General features: G+C 35.2%; 1 protein-coding gene across 2 annotated transcripts in view; it reads left to right on the plus strand.

Annotated features, from left to right (window-relative positions):
* RAD23B (RAD23 homolog B, nucleotide excision repair protein) overlaps nucleotides 1-15,799 on the plus strand; it is a 92,763-nt gene that overhangs the window by 33,903 nt on the left and 43,061 nt on the right. For both annotated transcript variants that reach the window (XM_043963840.1, XM_043963849.1), the window contains exons 2-4: nucleotides 1,824-1,905; nucleotides 8,859-8,938; nucleotides 13,413-13,687. In XM_043963840.1, coding sequence (XP_043819775.1) covers nucleotides 1,824-1,905; nucleotides 8,859-8,938; nucleotides 13,413-13,687 — 437 coding nt within the window. The remainder of the gene's footprint in view (nucleotides 1-1,823; nucleotides 1,906-8,858; nucleotides 8,939-13,412; nucleotides 13,688-15,799) is intronic.

Raw genomic sequence — 15,799 nt, forward strand, 5'->3', positions numbered from 1 at the left:
GTTCCAATCCCATTCCAATTTCCACTCAGACACCACCATACCTTGCCAGCAGAAGCATAGTTTAAAAAGGAACTCTCTACCTTTGTAGAGAAGGAACAAGTTTTACTTTATTATATACAATTCAGTAAACAGTTGTCCTAATAAGCAGTCGACCAAAACATTACAAAAAACCACACACAAATTTTAATAGCTCTTGGAAATGTAGTAAAGAATTTTGCTGCATCCATGTTATAGCTTGGAAAATTTTTATACAACTCCAGTTCTTAGGCTTTTTATACAATTAATGTGTGACAATTTTCTTTTCAAACTTACATGGCTTTGCACTCCTAGAAATATTTGTGACTATGGATGTTAGATATAATTTTGCCAGTACCTTCTATTCACCATCTACTTTCTTTTTCTTTTTTCTTCTTTTTTTTTTGCAGGGCAATGGGGGTTAAGTGGTTTGCCCAGAGTCACATTAGTAAGTGTCAAGTGTCTGAGGCTAGATTTGAACTCAGGTCCTCCTGAATCCAGGGCCAGTGCTTTACCCACTGTGCCACCTACCTGCCCCCCTACCCCCCAGATCTACTTTCCAAAGCATAGTATATATAGCAGTCTCAGCTTTCTCTACTCACTTTTCAATAACTTGTCATGTGATTTTTCACCTCCCATTTATCCTTTATATGTTTTGTATTTACATAGTTTTTCAGAGAACCCTATTTTTGCCTTTCTTTGTATCCTCAGGGCTTAGCACAAATTAATTGAAAGGTAATTATTAATTTTTAATATCTATGCAAATGACTTATTTGGAGAGATGGCATGGTTTTGTGGAAATGGCTGTGGTCTTGAAATCACGAGAGACCTGAGCTACCATCCTGGCTCCAGAAACCTAATTGTATGACTGTGGGCAAGTCATTTAATGTCAGTGAGCCTCACTTTCCTTATTTGTTAAATGGCTGGAATAGTGTTTGCTCCTACCCAGAGTTGTTGTGTGGAAAAGCACATTCTAAGTATTCACATTAATGTTAGTTACTTACTGATTGTTTTTACCTGAATTTCCTCTCGGTAATTCAGATTTAATGGTGATGAAACCGATTAGTCTCCAGCTTTACCTAAATCTTGTTCCTCAATTATCCTGTAACCAATGAATGACCAAGTCCTTCCTGTCAGTTCTCCCTCCACAATATATGAAACACAATCGCCATTTTTCTGTTACCTTTGCCACTAACCTAGTTATAATTATTCAGACTGTTCACTAGTCTGGTTTCTTTGAATCATCCCCCCCAACACACACACACACACACACACACACACTCTCACTCTCTCTCTCTCTCTCTCTCTCTCACACACACACATTGTCACACTGAAATCCATTCCATATACTGCTGCCACAGTAATCTTCAGGCACAGCAGTTCTACTATCACTCCCTTGGTTTTTAAAGGGTTTAGAAATTAGAAGATCCTATTCTGTCCCCTCTTGTACTGGGGCATATTACACTGTTCTTTCAGTGAACGTATTTAGGGAAAAATATAAGGCTAACAGTGTGGGTTTAGACTTTGGTCAAAATGAAGAATCTTACATCAAACCCTAATTGCAGACCTGATTTAGGAAGTTGTAGGATTCAGCAGATTGGTTGGCAAGGAGACATTCTGCCTTTAAAGGATGCTGTGTAATTAGAAAATAATAATAGTTTTCCATAAAGCCGCTTCAAAAATTCAATCTTCTGTTACATTATGGAAAATGAAATTAAGAAAATGTTTGTATTTTATATATCTAATATCACAATTCTGTAGTCAGTTTGGTTAGGTGCAAGAAAATTAACTGTTTGTTTTTCCTCTAGGTTAAGGCACTGAAAGAGAAGATTGAATCTGAAAAAGGAAAAGATGCCTTTCCGGTAGCAGGCCAAAAATTAATTTATGCAGGTAATTCACTACATCCTATTAATTGTTGATTAAAACAGAAACAATCTACAAGTTGTTTATATTGAGACTGTCCTTAAAATAATCCCCTCATTAAGAACTGGCACTATTTCTAATAGTTTTCACATCAAAAAGCAATGCTATTACAAATGGATATTTGAAGGCCTTTTCCTGTTATTTGCTGACATATCGAAGCTTTGATTTTACTTTTTTATCTCACGTTTTTCTTTACCTGATACTTCCTTTTTCTCCCACTTCTATCTTCTGTCCTTTTACTTGATTGATACTTTGGAAAATACTGATTTGATATTTTGAGGATGACAAAGCATATAGCATGTCTCTGAAGTCTTAGTGCAGTTTTAAGCTATCAAGTTTTTGATAGTTTGAAATTGCACCAAATCTTTTGGGACACCCTTTATATCACTTAATCATTATGATTTTCTACTCTAGAATTTTGGGACTTGGTTTCATCAAAAGGATTTGAATGTTCCTCAGATGGACTGTAGGCTGCCTTTCCAAACTTCCTGACTATCCCAGTTTTCCTTTGCTGTTCTCCAGTGGGGACACAAAGACTTTTTCTTAAAATCCAGTGAGGGCGTGTAACATGAGCTCTTGTGTAGAAATGGGGATGATAACAAGGGATAACATTAAGAGAACTTGCATGACCACCAAACATTTTCTCCTTTTTTTCCATTCTTTCTGTCCTTTTTAGCTCTATGGTTTCTTGCCATGAGAACCTCTATCCGGAGTTTTGTTTTCTTTCTGGGACAGTGAAGAGAGAGAACCAAGAAAAGAAACAATCAATAAATGAAGCTAATTTTTAAAATTGGCCTGAATGGATAGCAGTACTGTAGCCAAATAAAAATTTTGTAGCCTAGTTATGAAATATTTAGGCAATTCAGAGTGTTATTATAACTCAAATGTGGCCTTTGGGAAAAATCCCAGTATTGACTAAGTTTTAGGATGAAGACCTTTTTATATTTCTTTTTTTTTTTTTAAGTGAGGCAGTTTTGGGGTTAAGTGACTTGCCCAGGGTCACACAAGCTAGTAAGTGTCAAGGGTCTGAGGCCGGATTTGAACTCAGGTCCTCCTGACTCTAGGGCCTGTGCTCTATCCACTGTACCACCTAGCTGCCCCTATATTTCTTTTTTAAAGAAATATGAGAGGGGCAACTACCCTGACTCCAGGGCCGGTGCTCTATCCACTGCGCCACCTAGCTGCCCCTATATTTCTTTTTTAAAGAAATATGAGAGGGGCAGCTACCCTGACTCCAGGGCCGGTGCTCTATCCACTGGGGCAGCTAGATGGCGCAGTGGATGAAGCACCGGCCCTGGAGTCAGGAGGACCTGAGTTCAAATCCAGCCTCAGACCCTTGACACTTACAAGCTGTGTGACCCTGGGCAAGTCACTTAACCCCAACTGCCTCACACACACAAAAAAAAGAAATATGAGAGAGGTCAGGACTTCTAAAAAACCAAAAACCCAGCAGTCTATTTATCCTTTGCAGGTCACACCTACATTCAGATTACCTTAACCCATTTGTCTGAACCTCTTCTGCTGCACTCAGTTCTAATTGGGAACATGAAGGGAGGACTCTTCTATAATTGCGCTTTAATGTATTTTGTATACAGTGGGATATTACGCTTAGTTCCCTTCCAGCTTGCCTTTGTGAAGACAGGTCCTCTCAAGGACCTGCAGACCCTGCCCAGTTCAACCAATCAACTTAAATAAAATAATAATTTTTAAAATGTAATATGCCTTTCAATAAGTTATACTTACAATTTCCCTTTGCCTATATGCTTTATTTTCAAAGAACTTTGTAGCAATGTGTCTGTGTTTAAGAACAACCTATATTCAGGTTTTTTGTTTGGTTTGGTTTGGTTTTGTTTTTTTTAACAAAAGCTAAACCCATGCTTTCATTAGAGTAAGAAATTTCTCTCAGTGAAGAATTATTACCAATTATTGTCGATTATTACCTGGCAACTGCTGTGTAACTCTCTCTTAGAGGATTATCCAGGGCACTTGATAACCCTGTGCCACACAGCATGTCAGAGGTGGTAATTGAACCTACCTCTTCCTGACTGAAGCTAGTTCTCCCTATGTATCACTCTGCTTCTCAGATTCAGTAGTATCCTTCATTTTATATTTTTTCCCTGTTTCTACCAAAACACTTTAATTTCAAAAAAATATGATTATATCTTATTCCTGAAACAAGTATAAAGATATTATTTTACATGTGGAGAAAACTGAGTCATGAAGGGTTTGTAGTTCAGTAACTTGCAAATCTCACCTGCCTAGCTAGCAATGGATTTAGAACTGGCAGCCAGTTCTGAGAGGCAGCAGCATAGATAGAATTTTAGACATGGAATCAGGAGAATTTGATTTGATTCTCACCTTAGAAACTTAATTGTGTGAGTGTGACACCTTAGTTTTACTAGCTATAAAATGGAGAAAATAAAATTATTTCACAAAATGAATATGAAGAAATCAATACATAAACCTTAAAGCACTTTATAAATTATTTTTATTATACTTCTAATTCTGCTTTTTCCTGTCCTTGATACATAATAAGTTGTATACATAACATTATCTGTACTTTACATGAGTGCATTATATACCATTTAACTTGGAGGTAAGAGTACTTTTGAGTTTTATCATTGCTGGTTTATTCTTTATTTGTTTGTTTTATCCATTTTAAAGTACTTAAACACACTGCTTATAATAATTTCCATATGCTTTTGATCACTTTTGCTGAGCTCTGAGGTTATTTTGTAACTAAAGATCTTATACTTTAAAGATCACAGACACTTTGAAGTACTTAATTTTTTTTTTTTAAGTGAGGCAATTGAGGTTAAGTGACTTGCCCAGGGTCACACAGCTAGTGTTAAGTGTCTGAGGCCAGATCTGAACTCAGGTACTCCTGACTCCAGGGCCAGTTCTCTATCCACTGTGCCATCTAGCTGCCCCCTGAAGTACTTAATTTTTCAATATTGTGATGATAAATTCAGATCCAGTCTTTTATTTTTGAAGACAAGCTTTGCAAACAACTGATTTTTACTACTTATCTTTTATTCATTTCCAAGAATTTGAATTTTTAGTTGGATCTTCTACTATTGCAGGTTTGGGTATATCTCTTTAAAACTGATGACCCTTTTCAATGGAACACTAAAATTTGTTGATTGCTTTTGAATGTATTTGAAACAAATATATTCAAATGGGTTTAGAACTGAATAGTGAATTCATTGGCATCCATGTAATTATTTGTACCTTTCTAGTATTGAAGGCAAAAGTTTTAGAAAGTCCAAAAAATAGAATCTTGTTCATTTAAAATAAAGTGTGGGAAATCTGAAGAATATTTTAGAAATAAAAATGGAGGTTTTTTCCAAGCCTTATTATAAACTTTAATGGCTACTAAAAATAAAGTAAATTGGTATTTGGTATAATTTATTGCATATTATATAAATGTTAGGTAGATTTTTAAAGCATATTTCCCTTCCAGACACAGCCCTAAAAGGTTAATGATATGCCCCAGTCAGGCCTAGTTTTTCCTCATATAACCTGCTGTGATCTTATCTAATATGAATCTATTGATAGTTCTAGCCTGTTTCTTTTCAAAGTAATAAGATCTATGACAAAAAGTCATTTTAAAAAGTTATTCTGTAGTTACCTTTTCAAATTTATGGTGATCTCATTTGCTTGGATCTCCTAAGATTTTCAGCATAAATGATTCTATCTATCAGTTCCTTTGATGGGTTTTTTATAGACATAATTCCTATGTTCTGAACTTTTGGCTTTCTGAAACAACTCGACTTTCTCACTGCTTCTACATAAAAATTGTAGTTCAAAGGATACTTCATTTATAGATCTCTCATAAATATGTATCCTGAATTACATAATTTTTTCCCTTTTTTCCTTTAAACTTGAGACAAATATATATGTACACACATTTGCACTAAATTACTTTCAAAAGTTGCTAGGAGGGGCAGCTAGGTGGCGCAGTGGATAGAGCACCGGCCCTGGATTCAGGAGTACCTGAGTTCAAATCTGGCCTCAGACACTTAACACTTACTAGCTGTGTGACCCTGGGCAAGTCACTTAACCCCAATTGCCTCACTAAAAAAAAAAAACTTGCTAGGAACCCCACAAGGCCATTTGGTTCAAACTTCTAAACAAGAAGGGGACCCAAAATTTGGTTTTCCAGGGTTCGTTTTGAAAATCTCCAGTGGGGTAGGACCCCTAAAAGACTCCACTTTAAGAAACATTAACAGGAAGGTGTTTTTGTTTTGTTCATGTAAATTAAACCTAAATCTGCCCATTTGTAACTTTTGTCTATTGTTCCTAGTTTGATCTCAAGTAGAATTAGTTTAACCTCATGTATGAGAGCCCTTCAAAGGACAACTATTATCTTCCCTATCTTTTAGTGTTTTCTTCTTCAGACAAAATACCCTCATTTGTTTCAGCTTACTCTCAGTTCATTGGTTGTAAGAGGAGATTCTTTTTTAGGCGGGGACTAGATGAGTTCTGAAGGCCATTTTCTTTGTTTCTTCCTAAACTATTGTTGCATCTTGGAAGTATAGTCATACCAGTAGTCTAGAATAATAGTCAATAATGAGCGTAGTAGTAGAATAGGAAAAGCAGTTTCACTTAATTCTTCTTTTACCTTATGCCATTAAAGGCTTGGAGAGAATCTTCCTCTACTTGAAAAGATTCATCTACCACTTTTTCTTAGGAAGTGACAGGTTTTGGTTTTGGCTTAACTTTTCATTTCAGGATAAAATGAGCTTCTGATAATGATAAGGTGGGAAGAAAGGGAATCTTTATAGTATTTTTGGCCATTGCATTGGGCAAATTTTTTTTGTGTGTTTTGGAACATATGTTTTTCAGGGGGGAAAATGTATTTAGCATTCTAAATTACTCTTTAGTTTGTTTGGCTTTTGCCTGAAGTTGTGGTATATCACATAATAATTTTATTCACATTGTTGAGTAAATGAGAGGACAAGGGGAAATTAATTTTTTTAAAGATAAATTGCCAGTTCTTCTATTATTTGGGATAGTATAGTGGCCAATTTTCAGTTATTTTTGGTGTTATGTGACTGGAACTGTATAACTGAAATTTGTGGAAATATTTTTATATTTTGTTCGCCTATCAGGAAGCAATAAAGTCAAAGAATTTTATTTCATTTCTTTTCCCTTATGCTACTAATGACAATAGGATAAAATCCTATTTATCTATTTTAAACAAATGATAAATCAAAGTGGTGAAGAAAAATTTAAATGAACCTTAAGATTTTTATGTATTTTTTATTGATGCATTTTTTATTTTGAAAAAATTAAGGAAAAAGGACACAGAATGTTAAAAGCTGGAAAGGACCTTAGAAGCTCATAGAGTCCAGCCCCATCATTTGCTATATTATAGATTCTCCTGGAAAGAACCTAAAAGTTCTTCTATGCCAACTAAGTCCCAAGTGAAAATCTTTAAACTGGTATTATTATTCATTGGCTAGAGTTCACCAGAAGAATAACCAGTTCCCTCTTATGAAATTACTGAAAAATTCATTATTTTTACAGAAAATGTGATTTTGGAGGATTCTTTCTTAAAAGCATAGGCAGACAATTAGACTAGATTGTACAACTTTTACATATGCTATGATATTGCCTAAAACCAACATTTTTGTCTTTAAGAATTTCTATCAGTATGTTGGTTTGCCTCTTTATCTGTCATGGCTGGTTGTTCTTTTCCCAATAATCTTAAATGTAATAAGGTAAAAAATCGCCCATAGATTAGTTTTAGCCAGGACTATTTTGTTTGTTGATTTATTTGGGTTTTTGTGTCTATCCATGTTGCATGTTAGAGGCAGTGCAGGAGTGAAAACAGGAACTATCATTATCTTAATTATATCAGCATTTTTATCACTTGTCTATATGACAAACTTGTAAATAATTTGCATAAATTCAGTGGAAGTTGTGAGTATTAAAGTATTCGTTGATACCATATTTATGGTTATGCCTTTCTAAAAGAGGAGAATTTGTAGATATTTTCCCCCCTTCTTTGTATGCTACAGTTCACATAAGTTAAAAATTATTGAGTAGTTTCTTCTATGCCTGTATTGTTAGTCTTGGATAGAAGTTGAGAACTATAGTGTAGAAAAAATAACATGAAACTTCAATTAAGGAATACTTAAGGGCAGCAGGTGGTATAGTTGATAGAGCACTAAGCTTGGAGTGAGAAAGACCTGAGTTCAAACCCAGCCTCAGAAACTCATGCTGTATGACACTGGGCAAGTCACTCAACCTTTGTTTCCCTCAGTTTCTCCTCTACTGTAAAATGAGGGTAATATTTGCATCTACTTCATGGGGTTGTTATAGGAGGGTCAGATGAGACATTTATAAAAATGCTTGGCTCTGTGCCTGGAACATAGTACGTGCTTTCTCTTTGGACTTTAATCCCAGCTCTGCCACTTAGTCAATTTCTCTGGACCACATGTAGAAATGAAGTGTTTCAAGTAAATGACATATCCTTTGAAGTATCCCTTCTAGTTTTGTTATGGTATGATGTATTATAGCCAACCAGACTGGCTAATGGCATGTGATGGTATACAATGTCTTTTTGAATATTTGGAGAAGAAATAACTGTTGCTTATTCTCAGGTAGTAGAAGGCCATCTTCAGAGTAGTACTCTGTAAAACATAAATGCAGGTGTCCATGTATATTTTCTTGACTGAGGTGTTAGGTGCTATTTGGAGTTCCTCTGAATTCCCCAATCCAGCCCAAAATTTAAATGTTTGAGGCTGTTGGGTCTCATTCATGTAGGGGATTTTTAAAAAGACTTTTTCATCAGTTGTGCTTACATTGTATATGCCTCTTTAATCACTTGGGCTAATCTGCTTAGTCAGCTTTTAAGACAAGTCTTTAAGGTAACATTCATTTACTTCAGCGAATTTCTTTTAATCCACTAGGCAAAATCCTCAACGATGATACTGCTCTCAAAGAATACAAAATTGATGAGAAGAACTTTGTGGTGGTTATGGTGACAAAAGTAAGTTTTGAGTTGTGAGTATGTCACATGTATATAAAATTAACCTAAATCCTTCATAGAAGTGAACACAATAAAGCCATAGATATGTCACAAATTATAACAATTTACAACACAGTAATAATACAGTTAATGATTTTACATATTTACAGTTAGTGTACTGCCTTGGCAAGTCTTCTGAGGTCATGGATTTTGCTGAAGTAGAGGAATTTGCTGTATAGTCATGAAAAGGGTAAGCTTATTAAAATTGGGGCAGAGATGCTTTATTTTGAAATTAGCAGGCTACATTAAAGAATAAGCTTAAATCATTTAATTGTCTCATTAATTCTGAAAGACAAAAAGCTTCATGTTCTCTAGTCTATGAGAATAACAGCAAAACAAACTACACCAGAAATGGGAACTAAGAAGAGATAGCAGATAAAAGAAATTAATAAACAAGATGTTTAAGTCTTAAATGAGAATTATGTATGATTTAATGGAATTAACATCAAGGAAAAACTACATTCGTCTAAAGAAAACCTGTTCCACAACACAGAAGGCCTCCAACATCTCTTTTCTCAGGGATGAACAACAAAAAAAATGGAACTGGTGCAAAACTAGTGTTCATACTCTTTATTCTGAGAAAATGGGTCTCCAAAGCACTGGTAAACACTTTGATCAGAGGAATAAAAGATTGGTGGAGGTCCTAGGGTACAAGAAATGTGATTGTATAAGGGACAGAAAATTGGTTAAATTTAAAATTATTTTGCAGGGTATACAGCAGAACTTAAGCTTGTAAAATCTGTCGTTGAATATTTGTACTAGAAAGTAACATTAGTTTTGAGTGCAGTGTAACATTTCCATGTAATGTAGATCATAATTAAGGATCTAGTTCAGTACCATATAAGCAAACTGGTTTTGTTGTGTTCATGTACATGCCCACTTAAATATTATTAAGTTTTAAGAAGAGAATATGTTATGTGGCAGACTCTAGGTGGGAATAACATGTTTCAGAGACACGTCCTAACTTCATAATGGGTAAAGATAGAAATTACTGTTCATTTCCATAAAAGATTTTTCTAAGGCCAACTATGTACAGAGTGCTGCACTAGATGACTTTGAGAGACACAAAGTTTAAGTAAGACAGTCTCTGCCATCATTATATTATAATTTAGTAGCATGTTGGATTTTCCCTCCCGTTTTGTGTTGTATTACAATAATACGTGATCTGTCTGGAAATCAGATCTGCAACTTTACCCATCTATATGACATCTCCAACTGAAATAAACAAAATACCAATTGATGTCTAGATACATGGTGAAATTAAAAAAAACAACTACACATTAAAGCTTGGTTTGCTTATAAGAGAGAAGATACTTTTTATTCTTAGTTTACAAACATGTATAAAAGTCTCATGGTTTTCAAAGAAAGGAGTTGCCAGCAGCAGAGAAATTTAGAACTGAAGCTACATCTCAAAAGCAATTGGGGAGGGGGTAGGAGAGAAATCTGGAACTGATTTAAAGAACTCTACTTTCATTCATTCAGGTTGCCAAATCATCTCTTATTCATAGACTTGAAACATTAAAAAGTTAAATAACTTGTCCTTGGTCACACAGCTAATATATGTCAGAGGCAGCACTTGAACACAACTCTGCAAGTGTTCCTCACTCCAGGGCTGGAGAGTGAGCAAGGTACAGAAAAAAACCACAGGATTTGGAGTGAGGAAACAGGTGCATATCCCAGTTTTACCGCTATATGACTTTGGGTGATATGCAGGTCTTTACAACTTGGAGATAACCACATGTATAAAGTGAGGACTGGGTGCCTCTGAGGTCACTTCCAACTTTAGATTTATGTGTGATCCTAAGATACTTTTCAGCCAGAAGAAGTCTATGATCTTTTCTCTACTACACTAAAGATTTCAATGATAATTTAATGTAGAAGTAAACTTTTGGGGGGGTTGGGGTTAAGTGACTTGCCCAGGGTCACACAGCTAGTAAGTGTCAAGTGTCTGAGGCCAGATTTTGAACTCGGGTCCTCCTGACTCCAGGGCCAGTTCTCTATCCACTGCACCACCTAACTGCCCTGGAAGTAAACTTTTTGTATTACATAGTATAATTAATGTGTACAATACTAATTTAAGTTGTCAAGAAATGGTTAATTTATGTTCGTTATACTGTTTAAGAACACTTGATATAAGAAATGAATTTTGGGAGGACTTCTTTCCAACATGGTTAAAGTCTAAATTATGATGCTTCAAAGAAAGTACTCCCAGCTATCTAGAATTAGTTTCCAGAAAGACTCTAGATATAGTCAGTATTTTATTTTATTTAGATTTTGCTGTATACAAAGTTACTGTGTTGGATAGTTGGGCAGTTATCTGGAATCTTCCTTAAGGAGGTCAGTTCACTAAGCTTTTGAACATCTGTTATCAGTGTTAGACATACAATGACAAAAAAAATGGTGCCTACTCAAAGTATTTATTTACATTTTGCTGGCGGAGGGGAGGTGGGCCATAATATGTATACAATTAAATCTATACAAAACATGCAGGAATAAATCCAAAGTAATTTGGGGAAAGCAGAGGGGTGGGGGGAGGCAGAAGGGATATATTGAAAAGAAAGCATTACAAGCATGGAAGACAATCTATGCTTTCCCATAAATTTCCAACACACTTGACCTGAGAGATAATACAAATATAGTCCACTCTGTCCGCCAACTGGATTAAACAAGAGTCAAAGCAGCTTTGTTCCCCCTCCTTTAATATGTTGCTTAGCAGAAACAAAAGATGTTTCGTGATTTCTTTCTCTGCCCTTAGGCTAATGTCTTTAAATTATTGCTTTCTATCTCAAAACATCTAATTACCTTTGGCCCTTAAGGACCTTGAGAGCTATTCATGTTCTTGGTCCTTACTGGAGGTTAGAATTTTGTGTGATTGTTTTCTTTCTTTCTTCAGTGTCCATGGTACCTTCTGATTTCCACTTCAGAATAATGCTTGTTAGTTGAACAACTGTGCTTTATATTATGAACATGATTATTTGATACCTTTATTTTGGTAAGCTAACTATAAATTTATTTTTAATGGCACATTTTGTAAGTTAAGCTTATCACCATTCCTCCTCACAAAACTGTCACCCTTCATTTTTGATTTTATGGCCGTGGAGTGTATCTATGGCAAGTCTTGTCAGGATAAGACTGGACTACTAGTGAAGATCACTTAAGTTATTCCACTTTGAGGTGGCAAGGAGAGGTAGAGTGAACACTCATACCAGGGTAATCATGGGGTCTCAAAGTATTGAAGTAAATATATTCTATACCACACATCAAAAGGGATATGGATATATATATAATCTATTAGTTTTCAGTAAATGCTTTTGTCCTCCTTGGTTCAGTGATAATGTAGGATAATTAGTGAATATGTCAAGGCCTCCTTCTAATACCTAGTTATGTTATATGAGCAAGGCACTTAACCCCTCAGAACTCAGAAGTTACAGAGATTACATTCTGTGCGGGGTTTGAGGCATAGGGTGGGAGGTATTTCACATAACTGTTACTCCCTACTACTAATGAAATGCTAGGGTTAGAGGTTTAATCCTTGTCCATAAATTGGGTACATATGGTTTAAATAAAAGCCAAGTCAGATTATTTTTTTCTACAGAAACTCTTGGTTGACAAAACCTTAATATCTTCAAATTAGGTAATGTAGGCTTAATTTTTTGAAGCATATGCTATACTATTTTTTGTGGGGGGGGTGGGGCAAGGCAATTGGGGTTAAGTGACTTGCCCAGGGTCACACAGCTAATAAGTCTTAAGTGTCTGAGGCTGGATTTGAACTCAGGTCATCCTGACTCCAGGGTCAGGTGCTCTATCCACTGCGCCACCTAGCTGCCCCAATACAATTTAAAGCAGTGGTTTAACTTGATTTTTCTTTGGTTTGTTTTAAATTAATTTGGTAATCTATCAGAACTAAATGACTTTTGGGGGCAGCTAGGTGGCAAGTCACTATTGCCCCACACAAACAAAACAAACAAACAAAAAAAGAACTAAATGACTTTCATGAAGGCTCACTGAAGCAGAAGGCTATATAGTCATGGAGAATTTAATGCAAATAAGTTTAAGTAAATGCATATTCTGTTTATATATGTACTTTTCTTGTATGGTAATCAACCTTGAGTGAAATAAGTAGAATGTTTGAGACTTCATTTAGATGATATTATTTGTTTTTATTTGTCCAAAATTAGAGTGGTCTTTCATTGGGATCCCAGAAGGGTAGAGGTTAGATTGCATTTTTGTTCAATAACACATAAGCTTATCTCACAGTAGCATACCTTGGAGGGCCAAAATTAATGTTAAAGAATTAAAGTTTAAAGCATGCTGGAAGTTATTTATTGTGTAATGCTTTCTAAGTAGAGTGGTGGTACTTGTAGCAATATAGTATAATGGAGAAAATAGTGTACTATTTTTGTTTTAATATTTGATTTTGGTTTTATCCATTTAGCCCAAAGCAGCAGCTACTTCAACACCATCACCAGCTACAACGCAACAATCAAATCCTGCTACCACTACTACAGTTAGTTCATCTACCGCAGCATCTGTGGCTCCAGCCCCAACTCCTTCCCCTGCCTTGGCTCCCACCCCTACGCCTACATCTGTCACTCCAGCACCAGCTGCAGCAGCTTGTGAACCTATACCTACTAGTGCTCCTAAGGAAGAGAAACCAGCAGAGAAGCCAGTAGAAACTCCTGTTGGTATTAGCCCAACGTCATCTGACAGGTATGATCACGTTCTTGGAAATTGTACATCAGAAACTCTTCCATATGAGGAAGGTCAATTTTGATTTGTTAATCTTATTGGATGTAAACATTAGATTACTAGAGCTTCTCATGCTAAACTAGGTAGGATTTAAACATAACTATAGTAGGAGAATAGGGTCTGTATCATTAATATATATTCTGTTTTATTAAGTCTTCACCAGAACTATTAAAAACATTAAAAATCTTAGGCCAGAATCTCAGGAAATCTGTTAAGGATAGGGTAGAAAACAGCTCTGAAGAGAATTTATGGATTATAGAGCCAGTTACATAATTAAATGTTTTCAGTTAGATATGAGGCCCCAAATACCTTTGTATATAATGTGCAAAATGAAGTTATTTTAACTACCATAGCAAGTGTTGTGTTGTGTAATGTTAAATAAGACTGAGCCTGCTTTCTAAATTATGATATTGGAATAATAATAGAAACTTTAGTTTTTAGGTAGCATGTCATAGTGTAGTGCTAAAATCGGCACCAGGAAGATCTGTTTAATTCTCATCTCCAAGGCTTCTTACTAGCTGTGTTATCCTGGATAAGTCATTTAACCTCAAAAACTTACATAATAGGGGTAGCAAGGTGGCCCAGTGGATAGAGCACCAGCCCTGGAGTCAGGAGGACCTGAGTTAAAATTTAGCCTCAGACACTTGACACTTACTAGCTGTGTGACCCTGGGCAAGTCACTTAACCCCAATTGCCTCAACAACAACAAAAAAAACCTTACATAATAAGTTATAGAAATATCCTAAATTCTTCAGTATTTTTTGATGGACTAAACAAGATAAAGTATGTTTTAAAGAATTTTGTAAACTGCAAAAAACGATATGCTTAGAAACCTTTTATCACATTCATCCTCTGTCCTGAAGTCTTTCCATTCTAAATTTGGTCTTCTATATTCCTTTTTCATGATCATTTATAACTGAAAACTAGCAAGTTTCTGTGAAAGTGTGCACACACTTACTATTGGACTTAGCACCATGTGGCAAGGTAGAGGGATGTGAAGACTTGGAAAATTTGTTGAGAATGTTTTCAGAAAAAAGATTTGGATTCCTATCCCCACCGCCACCACCAAGAGATGAGAGAATTATGGATTTTGTTTTGTTTTTAGTATAATTAATCAAAGCATGTGATGAGGTTAACATGTTTTTAGCTGGTCTTCACTCTCCTAAAATTATTTTTTAAATTATCTATAGCTCTCGTTGCACCTGAATCAGGTAGTAGTACTCTTTGGTCATATATTTCCTTACCTGATCGTTTAGATAAAATCTATTATTTGATGTATTTCTACTTAAAAACAATATTAAGTGAAAGACTATTCAGAAGACTTTTGTTTGCTATCCATTTCATTTTTTTGTTAATTTTACTTAGGCAGGATTTAAAAATAGACAATTAGAGATAATAGTGTCATTATTGTATTTTGACTGAGGTTTCAAAATATGCAGCACATTTGCAACTTACTAGAAAAAACTTTCATATGTTGTAATGAAATATTAAAAGCTTCTATTTTATACAGCAACTTTACTTTTATATAATACATTTTTATATCCATTATCTCCTTTGATCCGAACAGCATCATTTTGTGGTTTGTAGCACAGCATCTTCCACGTTCTTTTTTTTAATAAATGTGTTTTGAGTTGAAATGTTATTATCTTCATTCTACATGAGAAAACTAAGATTAAAAGAAGTTTCATTTAAGATTATGAAATTGTTTGGACTTGACATGTTAGGAAATAGAGGCATTGAAACTTTAGTTTCAATTTTAGTTTTAGCCTGGCAGTAGTGTAAAGAATGGATCCTCATAAGGAGAACATAAGGTGTGAGAAACTGGTTTAAGGATTCTTAACTGAAATCTAGGTAATTTGAGTGGTGGTGCTATTTGGGAAGAGATATGGAGAATATTCAGTGTGAGGTAACATGAAATACAAATGTAACTGACCAGTAGGCAGCTGAATATATAGTTCTTTAGTTTAGATGAAAAGATTAATGTGGAAGTATCGATATGGGAAAAAGTATAGGATTGGTAAACCCTACAGAATTTTAGGAGGCTTGGAATAAATAAATGAGAAGGGGAAGAAC

This window comes from Dromiciops gliroides, chromosome 1 (assembly GCF_019393635.1).
Source record: "Dromiciops gliroides isolate mDroGli1 chromosome 1, mDroGli1.pri, whole genome shotgun sequence".
NCBI lineage: Eukaryota > Metazoa > Chordata > Mammalia > Microbiotheria > Microbiotheriidae > Dromiciops > Dromiciops gliroides.